Source organism: Dipodomys merriami, unplaced genomic scaffold (genome assembly GCF_024711535.1).
Source record: "Dipodomys merriami isolate MVZ:Mamm:240054 unplaced genomic scaffold, mDipMer1.0.p SCAF_16, whole genome shotgun sequence".
NCBI classification, from domain to species: Eukaryota; Metazoa; Chordata; class Mammalia; order Rodentia; family Heteromyidae; genus Dipodomys; species Dipodomys merriami.
Window position 1 is genome coordinate 4,793,594 of NW_027202937.1, and position 22,297 is coordinate 4,815,890.

General features: G+C 58.7%; 1 protein-coding gene across 2 annotated transcripts in view; it reads left to right on the forward strand.

Annotated features, from left to right (window-relative positions):
• The window catches only part of Tfeb (transcription factor EB), a 45,002-nt gene extending 24,637 nt beyond the window's left edge, over window positions 1-20,365 (forward strand). For both annotated transcript variants that reach the window (XM_070023781.1, XM_070023783.1), the window contains exons 2-9: window positions 13,496-13,721; window positions 13,798-14,052; window positions 14,357-14,437; window positions 16,507-16,627; window positions 16,722-16,778; window positions 17,292-17,367; window positions 17,718-17,865; window positions 19,372-20,365. In XM_070023781.1, the coding sequence (XP_069879882.1) occupies window positions 13,518-13,721; window positions 13,798-14,052; window positions 14,357-14,437; window positions 16,507-16,627; window positions 16,722-16,778; window positions 17,292-17,367; window positions 17,718-17,865; window positions 19,372-19,848 (1,419 nt within the window). In that variant the 5' untranslated portion in view covers window positions 13,496-13,517 and the 3' untranslated portion in view covers window positions 19,849-20,365. The remainder of the gene's footprint in view (window positions 1-13,495; window positions 13,722-13,797; window positions 14,053-14,356; window positions 14,438-16,506; window positions 16,628-16,721; window positions 16,779-17,291; window positions 17,368-17,717; window positions 17,866-19,371) is intronic.
• Window positions 20,366-22,297: the final 1,932 nt, after the last annotated feature.

Genomic DNA, 22,297 nt, shown 5'->3' on the forward strand with positions numbered 1-22,297 from the left:
AAATGTGGTGCTTACCACCTGCCACGCGCTGGCTGGCCCTGTCCAGGCCTCGTCAGATGAGGTGACCCCTCTGTGCCCCATCCTTTCCTGGAGGGGGGTGAGGCCAATGCTGGGTGGCCCATGGCTGCAGTGTCCTGACACTGATCGCAGCAATGTTTTGACTTTTCTTCCTTTCCCTGCCCTGCCTCTCCCCTGTGGCTGCCATGTGTCCATTAGTCCATCAGGACCTGAGCTTCCTGGTGCCCTCTGCCTGTGCGTCCATCAGGACAGGTTTAATTACTAGGCACTGGGGCACCCGTTTTTTTTGTTTGTTTGTTTGTTTGTTTGTTTGAGTTGGATTAGGTTTATTAATATTTTTACTAGAGAAATGTTAAGGCCTTTTTTTTTTTTTCAAATTCTCTATTGTGATTAAGTGGTTACATAATTTCCCAAATTTCACAATATTGTGGGATAGTGATGCTTAGTTAAAGTCACAAACACATTCTGACTTTCATGGGGCAAATTGTCTATCATGGTCTATAACAGTTATGAGTTCTATGAGCTTTGCAATACAGTTATTTCTTCCACACGGGGTGATGTGTACATTTCTTTTGTTTTGCATAGCGTCAGCTGTTCCCTCTCTCCCACTTGTTCCCTCCCTCCCATCGCTGCCATTGAGTTGCTTAGTTCATTTTGATCAATGTCCAGTGCAGCTGATGGGTCCCACTGTTGTATTTTTCCCTGATTCCCTCTAGTTCTGTGTCATCCTCCTGTTTCCCTCTGCCATATATGTGATCAGCAGCATGGGGTTATTTAGTAGTGATTCAACCAGATGAGTAGAAGCCCTTTGTTATCTTGTTAATTTTGTCGTATCACCTTACATTTTGGATTTAATATCCACTTATCAGGAGACCATGTGCCATTTGTCTCTTTGCTCTTGGCTTACCTTGCTCAACATGATTTCTTCTAGCTCCATCCATTTCCCTGCAAATGCCATTATTTTGTCCTTTCTAATGGCTGCATAATATTCCATTGTGTATAGATACCACAATTTTTGGATCCATTCATCTGTGGTGGGACATCTGGGTTGTTTCCATATCCTGGCTATCATGAACAGTGCTGCAATAAACATGGAGGTGCATGTTTCCTTGTATACTGGTTCCTGTTGTTCAGGGTAGATGCCTAAAAGTGGTATGACTGGGTCATAAGGGAGGTCAATATTTAGCTTTCTGAGGACCCTCCAGATTGCTTTCCAAAGTGGTTGTATATGTGTACATTCCCACCAGCAGTGTAATAGGATTACTCTTTCTCCGCATCCCCTCCAGCATTTGTCATTGGCTGACTTGAGGATGTGGGCCATTCTGACTGGGGTAAGGTGGTATCTCAGGGTTGTCTTCATTTGCATTTCCTTCACACCCAGGGATGGTGAACATTTCCTCATGTGTTTCTTTGCCATTTTTATCTCTTCTTCTGAGAAGTCTCTCTTTAGTGCCCTTGCTCATTTAGTAATTGGTTTGTTAGGTTTGGGAGGGATTAGTTTCTTGAGTTCCCTGTATATACTGGATATTAACCCCTCGTCTGATATATTGCTAAGTATTTGTTCCCAGTTAGTTGGTTGTCTTTCTAGCTTGGTTGCTATCGCTTTGGCTGTGTGTAGACAATTTTATTTTAAGGTAGTCCCCTTTGTCAAGTCTCTCTCCAATGTGTTGGGGGCACCAGTTTTTATGAGCTCACCCCTCTGTCCCTGCTGGCACCTATTTCCTGGCCAAGGCTTCCTCCATCTCCACCTGTGCCCATTCTGGTCTCTACCTCCAGTGGAGGAAAGGGCGGAAGTTAGAAGAGGGATTGGGGTGTTTAGGGGAAACTCCCAGCAAGGACAGGAGCCAGGGCGGGGACAGGACTGGGCCTGGGACTCACTGGACAGGCCCACCCAGCCTCCCCTCTCCTCCAACCACCTACAGGCCTTGCCCTGAAAACACCAACATCACTTGCAAAATGCATGTGGGGAACTGGCCCACCTCATGGCCTCTGCCACTCTTCCCTGCTTCCTCGGGGCACCCCCACCCTACCACTGGGCCAGATACACACCCAGCACCAGCACCAGCAGGCCTTCCTCCAGTCTGCCCCTGGCTGCTGCTGATGGGAGGGCTGGCCCGGGGGCAGGGGGTGAGCCCGGGGTTGGAAGGTACGGCTTTCTGTTCCTGTCTCTCGCTCGCCCAAAGCATCTTCTGCCAGGCACCAGGCGGTGCTGTCCAGCGCTCAGGCTGTCTCAGCTGCCACCTTAGCCCCGTAGGGGAAAGTGAAGCAGTTGGAGCCCTAGAGCCTGGAGGCAGAAAGGCAGGAGATAAAGATAATTACAGGGGAGAGCAGAGCTACTGACGCCCTACCCCACCCAAAAGGCACAGTGGGGACCTTCGAGGGCTCTGTCCTGGTCTGGGCTAGGGTCTCCCCGTGGGGCCTGAGGGCAGAGCATGGTGGCAGTGTCTGTGGATTTTTGCAGTTCTAGGCCACTTCTCGCTAGGGAAACAGTGGCATCTCCTGATGGGTGAGAGGGTTCCCAGGCATGGCAGCAGCGAGGCTAGACTGTGGGTCTGTCAGCTGATATCACGGGGTGGGGTGGGGGGACCCGATGGGCTAGCCTGGGATAGCCCTGCAGGCCAGGTCAGGAGCTTCTGGTTTCTCCAGACCCGCTCTAGACACTCCAAGGGAGGAGGGTCCGATAGGGGTTGGGGGGGAGGGGCGAGAAGAAAAGGGCCTCTGGGCGAGGAGTTCTGGGCCGCTGCCTGTGGTCGTCCAGTGGCCTCAGCCGGGGCTGGCCGCCCTGTCCCGCCTCCACCAGGCGTGAGTCAGATCGAAAGCAGAAGCTGCCAGACCTGGTGCCGGGTGAAGTGAGGCAGAACAGCTGTGCTATTTTGGAACCTGGTTAATTCCCCCTCGCGGCCCGCCACCTCCCCGCGCGCAGGGCTCCTCTGGCTTTCTCAGGGGGATGGTTGGGATGGGACTTGATCCCCCTGTCATGTATGTGGAGGGGCTTGCTAAGACTTCCCCTGCCCGTCCTCCTCCCGGGCTGGGAGGTGCTGGCTTCTCCTGGGCCAGCCCCTGTGGGTGCCGGTGGTCAGAGCGCCCTCTCCTGGTGGGAGCTGGCAGCGGGGTGCTCTGGGCATCATGGCGAGCTCCTGGCCTTGGCACCACTCCCCCTTGCCCATCTTTCACCACTCTCAGGCGGGCTGCCAGCTGTCTCTCCCAGGGAGTGAGCCGACAAGAGCTTCAGGTGCGAGCCGCCGCGTGCAGTGGATCTCAGAGGGTTGGGAGGGATTTCCGGATCCGGAAGGAGATATTTTGGGGGTTGAGGGCCTTCCCAGAATCTGTGAAATCGCATACTCTCTGACAGCCCCAACCGACTCCCTGGCCAATAACTTTCTCTAGGCCCGCTAGGCCTGCTTGGGGTTCCACCTTGTACTCTGTGTGAGGCTTGTGTGCGGCTTCACCCGGGAGCTGGGGGCCCCGCAGGCTGCAGTGGTGACAGAGGTGAGTTTCTGAGCTGGAGCTGGGGACATGGGAGGTCCGGGCTGCCGCTGGTCCATCCTCAGGGTGGGGCCGGGGCTCCTGCCTCTCCCAAGGCTTTGCCCTTGTCCTGTGGAAGGGTGGGCCCGGAGACCATCCCGGCCTCGGCCGTGTGTGACCCCAAGGTAGAGCCCCGCCCCACTGCCCTCCCTGCTGCCCACCCTGCCCCTCACATCCTGCCCTGGTATCTGTGTCCTGGGGAAGCAGGGCCAGTGCACAGGTGACCAATTCAAATCTAAGGCAAGCATGACTGGATTACTTGTTGCTCGGCAATGGAGGCAGGTGGCAAGTGAGGAGGTATGGGGGGAAGAGCGAGCTCCCCGCTCTGCTGTAGGGGTTTGACACCTCCAGCCCTGCAGTGCCCGGCTGCCCTCCGCTCTATGTGGCCTGCTGTCTGCTGGAGCTGTTCTTCAGGCGGTAAATCCTGCATGTGACAGTGGGCCTGTGTGCGTATGCGACGAAGTGAGCCTGTGAGACTCTGTGTTGTGTGTGTGTGTGTGTGTGGGGGTGTGTGATGTGTCTCAGCTGTCTATCTGCTATCTGGCACTGGTAACGTCTCAGCTTCTAGGCCCTTTTCCCACGGATCCTTCCTGTGGCCTCCTGCCCGGGTCCCAGCCCCTGGGCTGAGCCAGCCCGTGCAGCCGGGAGGCCTGCAGCCTTCCCCGGGCCTCCACCTCCACTCCTGAGCCTGACAGTCAGGGCTGATTGCCAGAGCTCACTGTGGGGCTCACAGAGCCCTGCCTGTCCTTTACAGTATCCCTCTCCTTCCTCCCTGGCCTGGAACTCCCTCTCTCCTCCCTCCGGTCACTCTTGGAACCAGAAGGCAGAGAGTAAAGTGTCTTTCTTTACTGTGCCCACAGATGTCCCTGGGTGCGTTGTTAAAGTATGAGTCTGCCTCCTTGGGGTAATGCCAGGCTGTGGATCGTCCAGGTAGCAGGGGCTTCGGGATCCCCAGTGAGCTGGATGGGGCTCTGGGAAAGGGGAGGAACACTCGTGGAGTGGCCCTGGGTCAGGCATATCACATGCCATCTCCTGAACTGCTGGGACCAAGGTGGCATAACTGCCATCTATTGTACAGATGGGGAACTGAGGCACCTGCCCACTGTCACAGCGTGTAAGAGGCCAGGCCAGGCTCCCCTGAACTCAGGCCGCCTCAGCCAGCTGTGCAGCAGCATCTGTCTACATTACAGTATACGGTGGAAGAGGACAAGCAGGACAAGGCTTTTGTGGAAAAAGGGACCAAATGGAAATTAAGAAGTCCTGAGTTCAAGTCCCAGTACCTCCACAAGGGACTGGATGGAGAGCAGTTCTGGAGGAGGCAGCGATGTTGGGCTGGTATCCTGCCCCCAAACTGCGTAGTTTAAGGTCTCCATCACTCCCTCCTCACAGACATTTCCAGACTGCCTGCAGGGGCTCCTGCATTCTAATGCGCATGTGCAGAGTCAGACCAGGCCCTCCACTCCAGGCCCACCACCCAGTGGCTGCGTGACCCTGAACACACTGTCAGCCTGCCTGTACCTCACTGGCCCCCTCTATAAGGTGGAGGGTGCGTTTGTCCCATTCACTGGCAGGTGGGTGGCTGCAGGATTAGATCAGTAATTCAAATCAGAACAATGGGTGGCAGAATGATTAATGCCTTCATTTGCATCCTGGAGTCTTCAGCCCAGCGTTTGGGACTTCCTGCCATGGTCACTACTCTTACATTCCCTCTTTCCTGTCTGCTTCTCTCCTCCAGTGTCCCGAGCCAAGCCTGCGGCCCAGGAGGAAGGAGCTGCTCTGCAGGCCTGGCTCTTTGCATGCTCACCCATCTCCACTCAGGCCCAAGCAGAGGGGAGGAGACGCCCAGGGCAGATGGGTCCCTGAAGGCCCATAGCTCTGGAGAGCAGCCACAGAGCATGGAGAAAGGACGGTGAAAGTTCTCCTCCCGGCTCAGCCTTGTCATACTCCGCTGCAGAGCCTCCCTTGGGCTCTTCTTACTAGACACCCAGGGGCCAGAGAAGGTGGGACTTCCCTGAGATCATCCAGCGCAGAAGGGGTCTTGTCTAGGGCACTTAGGTCAACCCCGCTCTGGCTGTGGGGCCGAGGGGGGCCTCACAGAGCCGACTTACTCCAGCGGGCCCAAGCTGTCACCCAAATCCACAGTGGCACAAAATGGTCCAATAAGGGGGAATCTTAGGCCTTATCTCCCTGGAGAGGACTCGTCACCAGCGGCCTGGCCTGTGGGCTATGGACGCTGAGCTGCTCTCCCTTACGGGGGTGGAGCTTGTAGTGTCAGTCTCTTCCCTCTCCCTGAAGCCCCTTTCTCCTTCAGGGAGCCATTTCTGCACTAGACCCCACTCCTGCCTTCCCACCACTCTGGTCCTGAGCGGCACTCTGGTCCGTGCAATGGCATGTGCATGTGACAGCTTGATAGAATTCTCCCAGGGCCTGTCATGACCCATGTAACTGCCTCAGTGGGTCCAGACATACACGGCCCCCCGCCCCCCCCCCCCGCCCCGGCTCCTGGGCACGGATCTCCTTAGCCATTGAGTGTCTGCAGGTGGGTTCAACCTTCACCCAGAGGCGTCTGGGAGGTTGAGGGTACTCAGGCCGTTCTGGAGACCCTCTGTAGGGTTCACGGAAGGTGGTGAGGTACGAAGGAGGAAGGGCTTGGACCGTGGGGGACGTCACTGGGAAGATCTCCCCTGTGGTCCGCTGTCTCTCTCTCTGACCGTGGCACAGGAGAGACCTGTGCCCCAGACCTCGTTCCCTGCGTTCTTGTGGCGTGATCTCAGCCCAGCCAAGCGCTTTTCCTCTCCTGCCAGTGCTATCGTGTGTCTCATAAAGTGGCCACGGGATGGAGGGGGCACGCGGGGCCTCACGCGGGTCCTGTGCTTACTCAGTATCTGCTCACGGTGGGGACTTGGAGTGTTAGTCAGTTGTCCTGGGCCAAGCACAGGAGGCTCGCGAAGTCTGGAGGGCCCAGAGAAGAAAAGTGGTTTTTCTGGAAACTTCATTATAGCTGGGGAGCCTGGTAGGTGGCCAGGAAGTGAGGACAAAGCAGAGTGGACACAGGCAGGGCTGGTTGGGTGAGCGGACAGAGCCCAGGAGGCGTCCAGGGATGCAGGCTGGGCATCCTGGCCCCAGCCCAGCCCAGCCCAGGAGAAAGCGGCCTGCTCCGGCTGCAGGGAGCCCACATGGGGCTCTGTTTCCACGAGGAACTCCAGGGGGGCCGGTGTGGGGTGTCCCTCAGTAGGCTTGGATGGAGAGGCAGGATGGGGACCCACACCCTCCCAGCGCCCCCCCCCCCGGGGGCTCTGAGAGAGACATGGCCCTACTGGCCCCTGGTATTCGGGTAACACCCCTCACCCCACCCCCACGGGGGAGCCGTGACTGCCTGTGACATGCAGCCCTTGTCCTGCGGCTCAGGGACTGTGTAGACGGACGTTGTTGTCTCCCAGGTCATGAGACTTCATTCACCTCTGCCATCAGAGGGGTTCAGAGAAGACAGAAAAAACTCCAAACCGGGCACTTGAAGGCTGGGAGGCCTCGGGGGGTCCTGGGTCCCGTCCTGCTGCGCCCCCCCCCCCATCCGGGAGGCCTTCCGCTGGCATCAGTTGATTTCCCCAGGACGGCCTGGGCAGCGCCCACACAATGGAAGGTTTGTAAGCGGCGCCATTAGAAGACAGCGTCTTCCGAGCACTCAGGCACCGACGTCACAAATGGTTTAAACAGGCGTCCCGGCGCTGGGCCCGTGCGCTTTGTTGTTTCAGCCGCCAGACCATGTGCTTGTCTGGGACTACAGGAAATTATCTCTGCCCTTTGAGGAAGGGTAGTGTTTTCTTATTTGAGGACCTCACCCTGTGCAGGCCTTGGGCAGGATGAAAGAGATCAGCTGCTGAGACCCTTTGATGGCTGGGGACGTCTTCAAGGGACTCCCTAAAATCAGATGTCATAACCCATTGGTCCAAGTGCAGGATTAAAGCCAGACTCGCCGCACCTGGCCCAGGGCTGGACTGCCAGCACCTCATGTTTAGCTTCTAGTTGTTAGCTGTGTGATGTTTAGTGAGCGACAGCCTCTCTGTGACCTGGTACTCATCTGAGAAGCTAGGACCGCAATGGTGCCCATGTTACAGAACTGCAAAAATAGATAATAGTACCTGGGGCTGGGAAGGTGGCTCAGTGGTAGAGCGCTTGCCCCGCATGCATGAGGTCCTGGGTTTGATTCCTCAGCACCATATAAGCAGGAAAAGCTGGAAATGGTGCTGTGGCTCAGCGCTAGCCTTGAGCTGAAGAGCTCAGGGACAGCGCCCAGGCCCAGAGTTCAAGCCCCACGACTGACAAATAAATAAATAAATAATAGTATCTGACATTCACTTGGTAGTGAATAAGCTTTGGCTGTTAGTGAAAATTATACGGGGGGGGGGAGGGGGGGGGCTGGGAAGGTGGCTCAGTATGAGGCCCTGGGTTCGATTCCCCAGCACCACATAAGCAAAAAGAAAGAAAGCCAGAAGTGGCGCTGTGGCTCAAGTGGTAGAGCGCTTGCCTTGCATGCATGAGGCCCTGGGTTCTATTCCTCAGCACCACATAAGCAAAAAGAAAAAAGCTGGAAGTGGCGCTGTGGCTCAAGTGTTAGAGCGCTAGCCTTGAGCTGAAGAGCTGAGGGACAGCGCCCAGGCCCAGAGTTCAAGCCCCACGACCGGACCAAAAAAAAAAAAAAGAAAGAAAGAAAGAAAATTATACAGGGATGAAGCCGGGCACCATTGCTCATTGCTTGGCTTCCAGGTCAGGTCATCTGAACAAACACGCTGAGCAAGGGAGCTAACAGGTTCCAGGCCCTGAGTTCACACCTAGTACTGCTTCCCATCAAATGTATAGACAAGGATCATATGTACGTTTGTTAGAGAAAAGGAACACTAAGCCAGGTCCCAGTGGCTCACACCTGTAATCCTAGCTACTCAGGAGGCAGGAAAGTCTGTGAGACTTTTTTTTTTTAATCATGGGGCTTGAACTCTGGGCCTGGGCACTGCCCTTGCACTGTTCTTCAGCTCAAAATGAGCGCTCTACCACTTGAGCCGCAGGGCCACTTCAGTTTTCTAGAGGTTTATTGGAGATAAAGGTCTCCCGGACTTCTCTGCCCAGGCTGGCTTTGAACCATGATCCTCAGATCTCAGCCTCCTGAGTAGCTAGGATTGCAGGCATGAGCCACCGGCGCCCATCTCATGAGACTCTTATCTCCAAGTAACCATGAGAAAACCAGTAGTGGTGTTGTGGCTGAAGTGATTAGAGCGCTCGCCTTGAGCTGAAGATCTCACGGACAGCTCCTAGGCTCAGAGTTCAGGCCCCACAACCGACAATAAAAAAAAAAAAAAGAAGAAAAGAAAAGAAAAGAAAAAGAGCATTATTCCATAAGATCCAAACATACATACCACTCATTGTGTCATTCAAAGATATATGGATCTGTGTATTTTCCTGCACATATTGTTACATAGTGGCAAGCATTTTCTTTCTTTTCTTTTGTTGGTTGTGGGGCCTGAACTCTGGGCCTGGGCACTGTCCCTCGGCTCTTCAGCTCACAGCAGCCAGCATTCTACCACTTGAGCCACAGCGCCACTTCCAGCTTTTTCTGCTTATGTGGTGTTGAAGCTCAGGGCCTCATGCATGCAAGGCAAGCACTCTATCACGGAGCCACCTTTCCAGCCCATGGCAAGCATTTTCATATAGAAGTTTATATCCTACTTTTTGTTACAACATGGTGTGTTTATAGTGAATCCAGCAATCCATTTTTGCTGGACATTGAGCCTATTTTTCAATCTTTTGTTACATAATGTGTAGTGTATCTTTTTTTGGGGAGCTGGGGGGGTGGTCCGGTCGTGGGGTCTGAACTCTGGGCCTGGGCGCTGTCCCTCGGCTCTTCAGCTCAAGGCTAGCGCTCTACTACTTGAGCCACAGCGCCACCTCCGGCTTTTTTCTTTTCGCTTATATGGTGTTGAGGAATCGAACCCAGGGCCTCATGCATGCAAGGCAAGTGCTCTACCACTGAGCCACCTTCCCAGCCCATGTGTAGTGTATCTTTATATACACAGATACCTGTGTGCCTATTTGTGGTGATACTGGGCCTTGAACTCTCCCTTATGTTTTTCCTTACAAGCTGGCACTCTACCACTTGAGCCATGTCTCTAGTTCCTGCTTTGGCTGGTTAATTGGGGATAAGGGTCTCTCTGATTTGTCTACCCTGACTGGCTTTAAGTCTGGATCCTCAGATCTCAGCCTCTTGAGTAGCTGGGCTTATAGCTAGGCTTATAGTCACGGGTGCCTGGGTGGGTTCCGAGGCTTTTTAACATCCTAGATGAACTGGGTATGGCTTGGCAATTTGCTCCCCTCTTCTCTTAAACTGTTTAAAGTCTGCCTTCCTTCTTGAGTTCTAAAAAGTGAAACAGTTGTAAGTAGCAGCTGGACAAAAGATCATAAACAAGTTACTCCTGTGTCAGCAACACCTGCAATAAATTATAGCACATTCCTTGCCCCCCAGGCCCTCCGTCCCAGCCCCTCCCCTGGGCTGACCCGGATTCTGACTTCTCTAACACTGTAGATGGGTCTCGCCTACTTTTTTTTTTTTTTTTTTTTTTGGGGTCCAGTCGTGGGGCCTGAACTCTGGGCCTGAGTGCTATCCCTCAGCTCTTCAGCTCAAGGCTAGCGCTCTACCACTTGAGCCATAGCGCCACTTCCGGCTTTTTTCTTTTTGCTTATATGGTGCTGAGGAATCGAACCCAGGGCCTCAGGCATGCAAGGCAAGCGCTCTACCACTGAGCCAACTTCCCAGCCCATACTTTTGAACGTCATATACAGCGAACATACGGTGTTCTGGGCATTCTTCTGTCTGGAGCCCTCTTATGAGCGTGGCTGGCCCTGTCTCTGGGGGGGAACATTCTATGGGGGCCGTGTCACACCTTCCCTGTCCCTTTCTCTTCAGTGGACATTTGGGTAGTGTCCAGTCTGGGCTCCTGTGCACAGGGCTGCTGGGAACATTCTAGTGGATGACCTTCAGTGAGCACATGGACGCTCACCGGGGCTGTGAGCAGGAGGGGAGGAGCCTGACGGTGGCCTGTGAGGGTTTCCAGTGTCCTCCGTGGTCCTCCGTGTGTGTGTGTGTGTGTGTGTGTGTGTGTGCATGTGCGCGTGCCAGGGCACTGTCCCTTAGCCCCACGAGGCTCCGTTGTTCAGAGTAGCAAAGGGAAGCACAGAGAGGGCTAGTGACTGTGTGAGGTCACCCAGCCGGGGCTTGTGCAGGTGGGGCCCGTGGGTGGGGGAAGCTGGCAGGGCTGAGCTTGGGCTCTGCTTTGGCCAAGGCGGTGGGCTGGGAGGGCCTGATGAGCAGTGGCGGGAGCCGCTGTGGGCTCCGGGTGCCGATGAGCCGCCCGGCTGCTTGGGGCGGAGGTAAGGGAGGTTGTGGGTCTGCCCTGGTTCCTGGTAGTGTGCACATCAGACCCTCCGGCGGGGGTCTGGAAGTGGGGAGCTTGGAGGGTGAGCCCGTGCCTGGGACTCCCCCGGCCCACTCCCTCTGCTCTGGACCTCCCCCCCCCCAGTCTCTACCTTCACCCCAGCGCGGCCCACCTGGTGCAGGATCCCGGCCAGCCCGTCCTGCCCGCCCCGCTGGTGCACATTCAATTCCACCCAGCAGCGCCTACGCAGCTGAGGTGGGCGCCGCCAGGGCCCAGCACGGCTCCCGGGACAGCTGGGCCCCCCCAGACCCCACCGGCCGCCCTTTGTCAGGAAACAAGGGCCTCCTTCTCCCCAGCCCTCCCTGAGGTGGCTGGCACGGCCAGGCGCCCTTCCCCCTTCCCTTCCCTTCCCCACCAGAATGACTGAAGTCAGATGGGGGGGGCGCTGCCTGGCCGCCAGGGTTCGTGGCTGGCTGCAGCTGGTCAGCCCTGGGTGTGTAGGCCAGTGTGCGCCGTGGGCTGTGGGGGTCCTGAGACAGGGCCCGGCCTCTGTGGGGGCTGCGGGGGGCTGGGGGGCTGCACCTGCACCGCTGTTGGGTGGGGGAGGGGCGCGGGCATCTGGGCTGGGGGCTGGGGGGGGGAGGACCATTTCCTTTTTTCGTTGTTGATCTTCAGAGGCACAGCCTCGCTGCCTCCTGGGAAGGTCGCGTGGATGGTGGGAGGAGCGAGGATGGGGGTCCTGTGGCTGGAGCTCCACTCATGATGAACCACCGCCGGGCACTTGTTCCCTCCCAGGCCTGTGTGGGGCCCCTGGTGACCCCTAGCGCGGGGCTGAGGACCCACGGCCTGGGCCACCTCTGCGCGTGCCCGGTGCGCTACGCGCCCTTTCCCCAGCCTTCTCGCGTAGAGCCTTTCCAGGTGCCGAAACCAAGCTCCGAGAGACGGTCACCCAAGCTCACACAGCAAAGCCCAGAGACAGCACGGTAGCATGCCAGCCCAAGTCCCGGTGCCCACCGTCCACGCGTCCACATCCCCCCACTCCCACCCAGCCTGCCGGCCTCGCTCCGTGAGGATTGTGCTGCTCCTACCAAACCCCTGCGGTCCCGACTACAATTTCCATGGAATTCGCACAACACTCCCCGCTCCCCCCCCACCCGCCCCCAGCCTCGGCCTGAGCCTCAGCCGCAGGGCACAGCGTGGCTCGCGGGCAGCTCAGCCAGTGAGGGGGAGGGACTGGCCCAGGGCCACCCTGGGAGCTGGGACCGAGGGCCCTGTGGCAGGACTTCCAGTGATTCACCCTCTTCCCCTCGGGTCTAGGCTTCTGGGCCTGGGTCACACCTGTCCATCCATCCCTCTGAGGGTCAGTGACGTTGGGCTTGGTGGAAAGCTCTCTGGAGCTCTGGGACTACTCAGTACCTACCTGGTTCATGAATAATGTTTCATCTCTGTACACGTTGCAGTAGCTCTTACCAGGTCCTAGTGGCTAGGGGCCAGAAGGTAAACAACCAGGGAAAGCCTGCCCCAGGGAAGTTTGCATTCCTAGTGGGAAAGGCCCAGACAATGAATGGAAGGAATAACAAAGGAAAAACTCCTGGAACATTAGAGAGCAGTTAGTAAAGTAGGGAAATGGAAGAGGGGAAGGGCTGTGGTGGCCGGAGGTAGGGAGCTGGCAGTTTTGTTGTTTTTAACAGAGTGACCAGAGAACCTGGCTCTAAGGTGGCATTTAAGCCCTGGAGGCAAAGGGGTGAGCCTTGATGGTATCGGAGAAACAGCATTCCAGGAGGTGGGAGCAGCAAGTGCAAAGGCCCTGGGGTGGGAGCTCGTCCCAAGTGCTTGAGGATTTCAGAGGCTGGAGGTGTGGCCTGAATACCCAGCAAAGTGGGAGGGGAGGTTGGGGAGAAGAGCTGGGGAGGCTGGTGACTGTCTGAGGAGGAGGTGGTAGCAGGCCTCAGCAGGCCTTTTGGGCTATGGTAAGGGCCTTGGGTTTTACTCTGGAGGTAATAGGAGCCATGGAGAGTTCTAGACGAGAACAGGTCAGGAACTGAGCTGGGTGTTTATAGGATCCTTGTAACCACTGACTTGTAGTGTGTGTGTGTGTGTGTGTGTGTGTGTGTGTGTGTGTGTGTGTGTGTGTGTGTGTGTGTGTGTGTGTGTGTTGGCTAGAGGAAGGAGTCTGAGGTCTGGAGGCTGGAGAAGGATGGTGTACTGAGGCTGGGCTGGGGAAGGACAGCAGAGGTGGCCACTGAAGGATGTAGCAGGTAATGATGCAGGTGTGACAGACAGACGGACAGACGGACTCCAAGGCCAGGCTGGCTCCAGGTTTGGCCAGTGGTCAGCTGCATTGGCGAATGAAGAACCAAATCTTTTGTTCTGGTCCAGGAGGCAGGAATTTGGACTCAAGTCGTGGCTGGGTCCCCAGCTGACTCGGTGGCCTTGGGCTGGGCCTCGTCCGGGTCAGGGAAGCCGTACGGTGTGTGCCGGCCCCTCCCGTGCACCTGGGACCTCACGGACCTGTATCTCCCGGTCCCCAGGGAGCCTGCGCCCGCAGCCGCCATGGCGTCGCGCATCGGGCTGCGCATGCAGCTCATGCGGGAGCAGGCGCAGCAGGAGGAGCAGCGGGAACGCATGCAGCAGCAGGCCGCCATGCATTACATGCAGCAGCAGCAGCAACAGCAGCTGGGAGGGCCGCCCACCCCGGCCATCAACACCCCCATCCACTTCCAGTCGCCACCACCGGTGCCAGGAGAGGTGCTGAAGGTAGGCTCCCCCCTTCCCGCCCCCACCCCGTCCCGGCCTGCCTGCTGCTGCCAGCCGCCCGCCTCTCTCCTCCCAGGTGCAGTCCTACCTGGAGAACCCCACCTCCTACCACCTGCAGCAGTCCCAGCACCAGAAGGTGCGGGAGTACTTGTCGGACACCTATGGGAACAAGTTCGCCGCCCACATCAGCCCCGCGCAGGGCTCCCCGAAGCCCCCACCCGCAGCCTCCCCTGGAGTGCGGGCAGGACACGTGCTGTCCACCTCCGCGGGCAACAGCGCCCCCAACAGTCCCATGGCCATGCTGCACATCAGCTCCAACCCCGAGAAGGAGGTAAGCAGCACTCCCTCGCCTCCCGTGCCCTGCAGCAAGCCGGTGGCAGGGGCTCTGCCCAGAGAAGCTGGGGTGTGTCCCCAGGGAGCCCCGTAGTGAGGAGACACCCTGGCCTGTGTCCGCTCAGCTCGGGGAGGACAGACTGGCACAGGCCAGCCAGGCTGGCTGCAGCCGCGGGTCTGGTCAGGGAGGCTGGCGGGAGGGGGGGGGAGGATCTGGTCAGGCCTCCCCCTGAGCTGGGGGAGCTGGGCGGGAGACCCTGCCAGGCCGGCGGCCCTGGCACGTGGACTCTTGTCTTTTGCAGTTCGATGACGTTATTGACAACATCATGCGGCTGGACAACGTGCTGGGCTACATCAACCCCGAGATGCAGATGCCCAATACGGTATTCCAGCCAGGCTCGGCCACGGCGGGCACCCAGGGAACCGTGGCGGCTGAGCCTGCCCAGAGCTCACCTGGGAACTGGCATCTTGGCAGGGACAAGGGTCACTCCCTCAACTGCGGCCCCGGGGGCAATCAGAATTATGAATGAAGGCTGGTGGCTCACACCTGTGATCTTAGCACTCAACAGGCTAAGATCAAAGGATCACAGTTCAAGGCCAGCCTCCAATTAACCACCAAACAAAACCGGGAAGTGGCGCTGTGGCTCAAGTGGTAGAGTTCTATTCTTGGACAGAGAGATGCTTAGGGACAGCGCCCAGCCCTGAGATAAAGCTCCAGGATTGTGCACACATGTGCAAGCGCATACACACACAAATTATGAATTAACCCGGGTTGTCTCATGGGGCTCCAGAAGAGACGGAGAGGCAAGAATGGGGAGGGGTGGCGGGGCAGTTTCCAGAGTCTCTAGGGGAGGGGACGGGGTCCTCCGCCTTTCACCAAGGCTTCTGTGAGTCCACAGGAAGCCCCTCTCGGGGTGCGTCAGTCCCCTGCTCTGCCAAGCCTTGTCCCCAGCCCTAGGACAAGTCCCTGTAACAGTGTCCTGTAGGTGGCCGCTGGACTCCCGGGCAGGGATGGCAGGCGGGAAGGACCGGGCTTGGGGAATTGGTTTCAGCCATGACCTTCCTTGAGAAGTCCAGTAGCCACCGAGCCCTTTTGCTCAGGTGTGAGACGGTGCCGCCATCTACCTACAGGATTGTGGGCAGCTGATAAAGAGGCGGGACAGAGAGGGCCAGCCCTGGCAGGGACCACGGGAGTTGGCTCTGAGCAAGTAGGGCTCCTTTTGCTTTTCCCAGTTCCTGGGGTTTGAATTCAGGGCTTTGCACTTTTCCAGGCAGGACTTTTAACACTTGTGCCTGCTTCTAGCCCTTTTTTTTTTTGGGGGGGGGTCGTCATGGGGCCTGAACTCTGGGCCTGGGCGCTGTCCCTCAGCTGTTCAGCTCAAGGCTAGCACTCTACCACTTGAGCCACAGCACCACTTCCGGCTTTTTTTCTTTTTGCTTATGTGGTGCTGGGGAATCGAACCCAGGGCCTCAGGCATGCAAGGCAAGCACTCTACCACTGAGCCACCTTCCCAGCCCGCTTCTAGCCCTTTTTGCCTATATGATTTTTGAGAAAGGTCTCACATTTTTGTCCCAGCTAGCCAGACCGCGATCCTCCTGTTAATGCTTTCTGCTGTCGCTGGAATGACAGGTTGAGATGAGCCTTCGCTCCTGGCTCTCCTCCCCACGACTCCCCCCAGGCCCTTTGACTTTGCTGTCCCTGCTTCAGGAACAGAGTGGCATACTACCTCCAGCCCAGCCTCCCACCATGCCTCCCCAGGAAAGTTCTCAGTTTCCGCCTTGGGAGTCACAGCCAGTCCTCAGCCTCCACTGCCCTGGTGACATTGCCCAGCAGCTCTCGGTGGGAGCCGGTACAGACTAAGTGACTTAGTAGAAGCTGGCCTGGACCAGTTGGGTCCAAACCTGCAGCTAGCAGCGTGGAGCGAGAGGGGAGGGGCGGGGGCGGTCCCATTGTTCTGGTCTCTCACATCTCAAGTGCATTGGGTGTGTGCAGGTCTATGGCTTGCTGGGGGGGGTGGGAGAGAGAGAGAGAGAGAGAGAGAGAGAGAGAGAGCTCACGCATGTGCGCATGCACACACACACACACACACACACACACACACACACACACGACAGAGACAGAGCTTGTGGGCACGATCAGGTATCCCCTGAGAGCTTCTCAGCCCAGCCTCACCTCTCCTCTCCCTCAGTGGCATTCCATGCCCCACAGGGAACCATCCAGAAAACCCTGAGCAGATTAAGCCCCTCCCTGGGGCTTTGCTAAACCCAAATCTCACCATTGGAAGGCCCAGCTCCTAAGGGCAGGGCTGTGTCAGGCTCAGCTCTGAGTCGCAGAGCCACGGGCTGGTTCAGCCCAGGAACTCCTGCCCCAGGGAAGATGGGCCCCGGAGGGAGCTCCCCGCAGGAAGGGGAGCCCCACTCACGGAGCCACTCCCCGCCACGCCCTCCACAGCTACCCCTGTCCAGCAGCCACCTGAACGTGTACAGCAGCGACCCCCAGGTCACCGCCTCACTGGTGGGTGTCACCAGCAGCTCCTGCCCCGCAGACCTGACCCAGAAGCGAGAGCTCACAGGTACTGCTGCCCTTCCCTGCTCCAGGGCCCTGGCCTCGCCTTCCCTCCCTCCCTCCCTCCCTCCCTGCACCTCACCTTCTTTCCTGACCCCCAGATGCTGAGAGCCGAGCCCTGGCCAAGGAACGACAGAAGAAGGACAATCACAACCTAAGTGAGTGCTGCCATCTCCCTCCTAGCTCCCACGTGGGCCGGACAGGGACACCACACACACACACACACACACACACACACACACACACCGACCCCCCCCACACACACCGACCCCCCCCACTGTTCTAGAAGCCTCTCCAGGCCTGGCCCCTCTTGTCAGCCCCAGCGACGACCCCATGGCGGAGAATGGCGACTCCATTCTCTGCCCTCTGGTTCTTTCTAGGAGGGATGGGAGGAGCTACGGGGGGGTGGTCCTGAAATTCCTGGGTGATGGGATTGATTGTGATCTTCTGGGCGTGGGGCCTGGGTGTGGGGGAGGGTCCTTCCCCCCCCCCCCCCCCCGCAGTTCTGGTTCTGTCCTGCGGGCTGCTGGAGGCTGCCCCTTCCTCACCCCCCACCTCCCAGAAGCGCCAGATCTAAGCTGCAGCCCAGGACACCCGCTCTGGGTCGGGCTTCTACTGGGCGGGTTCCCACGCTTCTAACCGCACCCTCTGGAACCCATTTTTGCCTGCAGTTGAGAGGAGGCGGAGGTTCAACATCAATGACCGCATCAAGGAGTTGGGGATGCTGATCCCCAAGGCCAATGACCTGTGAGCAGAGGGAGGGAGTGGTGGGGGCAGGGGGTGGGGGAAGCAGCCGGAGGGAGTATCTGCCCCCAGCCCCACTGGGTGGCCAGAGACAGGGGACTAAAGTCGCTTCTTGGAGTGACGTGTTGGTTGTTACGTGTTGCTGAATCTGGAGAGCTGGGGCAGGACCCGCAAGCTTGCGAGGGCAGCAGGGCAAGGCTGCGGTCCCGGGAGGCTTCCTGGAGGAGGCACTGCCAGGAGGGAGGGCGCGTCCAGGTGTGGGGTGGTGTCCGCTGGCGAAGCAGCCACCGCCGTGGGCCATGGGCCGTGGGCCGTGGGGAGGCGGGAGGCTCTGACCGCGGGTGTGACTGCAGGGACGTGCGCTGGAACAAAGGCACCATCCTGAAGGCCTCGGTGGATTACATCCGGCGGATGCAGAAGGACCTGCAGAAGTCCCGGGAGCTCGAGAGCCACTCTCGGCGCCTGGAGATGACCAACAAGCAGCTCTGGCTCCGCATCCAGGTCTGGCCCTGAACCTGCACTTCCCCGGGGAGCCGTGACCCCCAAGCCTGGGCAGGGGCGTCGGGGGAGGAGGTGCCCCCGGTCAGGGTGTTAGGCTCCGCCACAAGCAGCCTCTGCTTCCTTTAAGCGACACGTACCAGCTGCAGATTCTGAGCCTCATTCTGCAGCCCAAGCTCGTGGCTGGGCACATGCAGAGCTGGCCCTGGCAGGCTGGCATGGCTCCCTGGGTCACGTGCCACTTCTACAAGCCAGTGCCAAGTTCCTGTTGCCCCTGACCTCAGGGAGGCGGGGAAAACGCAAACCTGCTCTAGTGCTCGTCCGAGCCTCAGGCTCTGCATCTGCGAGTGCTTGTTCCTTGGCTAGTCCTGTACCAAGAATGATCGGACTCCTCTCTCCCTCTCTTTTCTCTTCTTCCTCTCTTCTTCCCTTCTTCCTCCCCCTCTGTCTCCGCCTGCCTCCCCTCCTCTCTTGCAGGCCTGCAGTTTGCTCTCCCCCCAATAAACTCTTTTTTCTGCCTGAAAAAAAAAAAAAAATGGCCAGGTACCAGTGGCTCACGCCTGTCATCCTAGCCACTCAGGAGGCTGAGATCAGAGGGTCATGGTTCAAAGCCAGCCTTGGGCAGGAAAAGCTATGAAACTCTTAATCTCCAATAAGCTACCAGAAAGCTGGAAGTGGCGCTGTGGCTCGAGCGGACTGTAGCTTTTTTTTTTTTTTTTGGTCAGTCATGGGGCTTGAACTCTGGGCCTGGGTGCTGTTGCTGGGCTCAGCTCAAGGCTAGTGCTCTATCACTTTGAGCCACAGCACCACTTTTGGTTTTCTGGTGGTTCATTGGAGATAAGAGTCTCATGGACGGGCTGGGAAGGTAGCTCAGTGGTAGAGCACTTGCCTTGCATGCACGAGGCCCTGGGTTCGATTCCTCAGCACCACATAAGCAAAAAAGAAAAAAGCCGGAAGTAGCGCTGTGGCTCTAGTGGTAGAGTGCTAGCCTTGAGCTGAAGAGCTGAGGGACAGCGCCCAGGCCCAGAGTTCAGGCCTAACGACCGGACCAAAAAAAAAAGTCTCATGGACTCTTCTGCTCTGTCTGGCTTTGAACCACAATCCTCAGATCTCAGCCTCCTGAGTAGCTAGGATGGCAGATGAGAGCCACTGGCGCCCGGCTTCAGCTTCTGTTTCTCCAACATGAACAATCGAAGTCTCATGAAGGGAAACTGATCCTTATTCGTTGCTGTGGTTTCTGGTCATTTCGGTGCCTATCTAGTCTAGACACGTCTGCGCCCAGTGAGAGCCCAGAGAGGGCGCTGGTGCTTTCGCATTGCACGGATGAGTCAAGACTTGCAGCGTGGGGAGGCGCTGGTCTAGACGCGCTGTCCTCTCTGCCTTCTTCAGCTGACACTTCTGTGGTGTGGGCTCACAGGGGCGGGGGGGGGGGTCGGCTGGGAAAGGAGGCCACGGGGTGGCTGGTACCATGGTGTCCTAGTGCTCCGCCCCCCTCCCCCCCCCCTGCAGGAGCTGGAGATGCAGGCCCGAGTGCACGGCCTCCCCACCACCTCCCCGTCCGGCATGAACATGGCGGAGCTGGCCCAGCAGGTGGTGAAGCAGGAGCTGCCTGGAGAAGAGGGCCCGGGGGAGGCGCTGATGCTGGGGGCCGAGGTCCCCGAGCCTGAGCCGCTGCAGGCTCTGCCTCCCCAGGCCCCGCTGCCCCCACCCGCCCAGCCCCAGTCGCCATTTCATCCCCTGGACTTCAGCCACAGCCTGGGCTTTGGGGGCGGGGGTGATGGCCCCGCGGCCTATCCCGACCCCCTGGGGCCAGAGCACAGCTCCCCATTCCCCAGCCTGTCCAAGAAGGATCTGGACCTCATGCTCCTGGACGACTCGCTGCTCCCACTGGCCTCCGACCCCCTCTTCTCCACCATGTCGCCCGAGGCCTCCAAAGCCAGCAGCCGCCGGAGCAGCTTCAGCATGGAGGAGGGCGAGGTGCTGTGACGCAGGCCGCCCCGCCCCCCTCGGCCTGCTCCACGTGTGAAGTAGCCGTGCTCCGCCCTCCGCCCCCCTGCGGGCCTCACGGGACTGGGGGCCTCAGCACCCCCTCGGGTCACCCTGTCCTGGGGCTGGCTGGGAACTGGCTCTCAGCCCGACTTCTGGAGGTGACAATGACAGGGAAGTGGGGGGCTGGGGCAGGCTAGGACTTGGCTCCTGGCGGGAGAGTCCATCTTCTGAGCCTGAGCCCCTTCCCCCACGAAGCCCGGGAGGAGCAAGGGGTTCGGGACGTGCCCTCCCTGACGCAAGCTGCTGGTCTGCAGGTGCCCAGGCTTGCCTTCTAGGGGTGACAACAAGCCTGTCCCCCTGCCTGGTACTCCCCCGCCCCTCCCCCTTTGGTGCTAACAGCTCTCCCCTGGGTGGTGTGAGGGGTTGGGGTTCGGGGTTGAGCGCGGGACCGCTGTGGAAGAGCAGCTCCCCTCCAGCCCCCACGTTGTGCCTTTAGTAAACACTGTGCTTTGTACCTGCTTGTCCTGTCTCTCTGCAGTGGGCTGGCACCAGCGCACTCGCCCCGTGAGCCTCTTCCCGGGCTCAGACCCCAAATGTTCCTTGAAGCAGATTGGGAGGGGGTGCAGAGAGAAACCCCAGATCTTCAGCTCTGTCCTTGGGTGTGCTGCCTCCTTAAGGCCACAAGATGGCGCTGTAGCCACACTGGTGTGCGCCTGCCGCTGGGCCTGAGGGAGGAGGATGTGGGGCGGGAGCGGCTCTCCTTGGGCACTATGGTCAGACTGCCCCTGCCCTGTTCTAGTGCCTTCTTTCTCGAGACGCCCTAGCGGGGTATGGTGGCCAGCCTCCTCTCCCACTGGGGGCCTGGGGCAGGGCAGGCTTCCTGGAATGCTGGGCTGTGTTTGGGGTTGGGGGAGGCCCCACTTGAGCATGGAGGAGGCTGGAGCACAGGGCATGGTGTCTAGGGTGCGGTCCCCCCACCTCCCAGCCCTCCGCGTGGCCTGGCCGTGGGAGCCGAGCAGATCCTCTGCTCCAAGGTTCTGGGAGGTTGGGATTCTTCCCAGGCTGGGCAAGTGGGCTGGGGCTGCAGGGGGGCCCCGCGGAGGCTGGGCCCCAGAAACTAGCCAGAAGAGGAGATCTCTCAGCTTTGCCCAGGTCCCTCCTGACTTTCTAAAGACCAAAATGGCTTCCCCGTCTACAGGACCTTGAGAGGCTAAAGAGGCCTAATTAAAGAAAAAAAATGTCAGGATGGAAATGGTTGAGGACAAGGGCCCGTGCAGAGGAGGAAGGTGGAATCCACGCTGAGGAAGCGGGGCGCAGCGGGCGCTGTGGTGGGCTGGCCTGGCGGGCGGAGGCTGTGGGATTCAGGCCAGGGTCACGTGGAGCCCTGGATGGCCTTGTCCAGCCTGAGCCAGCCAGGGCCCCAGGCTCCTTCTGACGCCAGGTCCCAGCCCACTGCCAGGGAAGCCGGTCCCCCAAGGGCAACCCCCCCCAGGTCGAGCCCTGGCTGGTTGGAGGGATTCCTGCAGATCCTGGACTGGGCAGTGGAGAGGGGTGGTGTCCAGAATCTGCGCCCATCTTTCTGGCTGTTGAGGGCTTCTTGCTACCCTACTTGGCTTCCCCTTCACCCTGGCGACTTGCTCAGTGGAGGGGAGGGTTGCCCCGCCTCTTCAGGGGGCTCTTCGGGGCCACTGCGCTGTCCCCCCTTCCCCAAACTGCCCGCTGGTCTCTTCCAGGTCCCTGGGTGCCCTCAGCCTGGGGCGCAGGTTCTGGATGACACATGGCAGAACCCGGGTGTGAGTGGAGTTCTGTCCACAGGAGGGCGCCCGAGGTCAGGCCCAGGCTGCCACCTGCCCAGGCGGGTGGCGAACATTGCAGACTGCCTGCCACAGTGGCTGCCACCCTGCCTGGGGGAACCTCCAGCACTTCAACAGGCCACTGGACAGTGTGTTATCTGGGACTGGCCTGTGGTAGGAGCAGGCCCAGGTCTCCAGCATCGCCCTGGTTAGGGCTGGCTCTCGTTAAGTAACAATCCATCCTCCATCTCTCCTGGGCGTGCGGCGGACAGCACCTTCCTAGGTGTGAGGTCCACGGAAGAATTCTTATTAAGGAGTGAGTGGGCTGTGAAGCAGGGAGGGCCTGTCCGGGCTCATGGGGAGAGGGGGCGCGGCTGAGTTCCTGGGGACAAAAATGGGATGGGGTCTTGGAAAGGGCTGTAGCTGCGCCAAGGCAGGAGCCCAGGTGCTGGAGGGCGGGGCTCGAGAGGAGAGCGCTGGCCTCAAAGGCTTCGGCACCAATTGCTGTGGCTGTGCAGCTGGTCTCTCCCCTAGCTCCTACAGAACTCCAGACCAGGCAGCTCTGCATTTCCAAGTTCATCTCCCCCACCATCTTGGAGAGGTAGCCAGATCTCAGAATGTTCTGTTTGGCACACATAGCCACCTCATGTGTG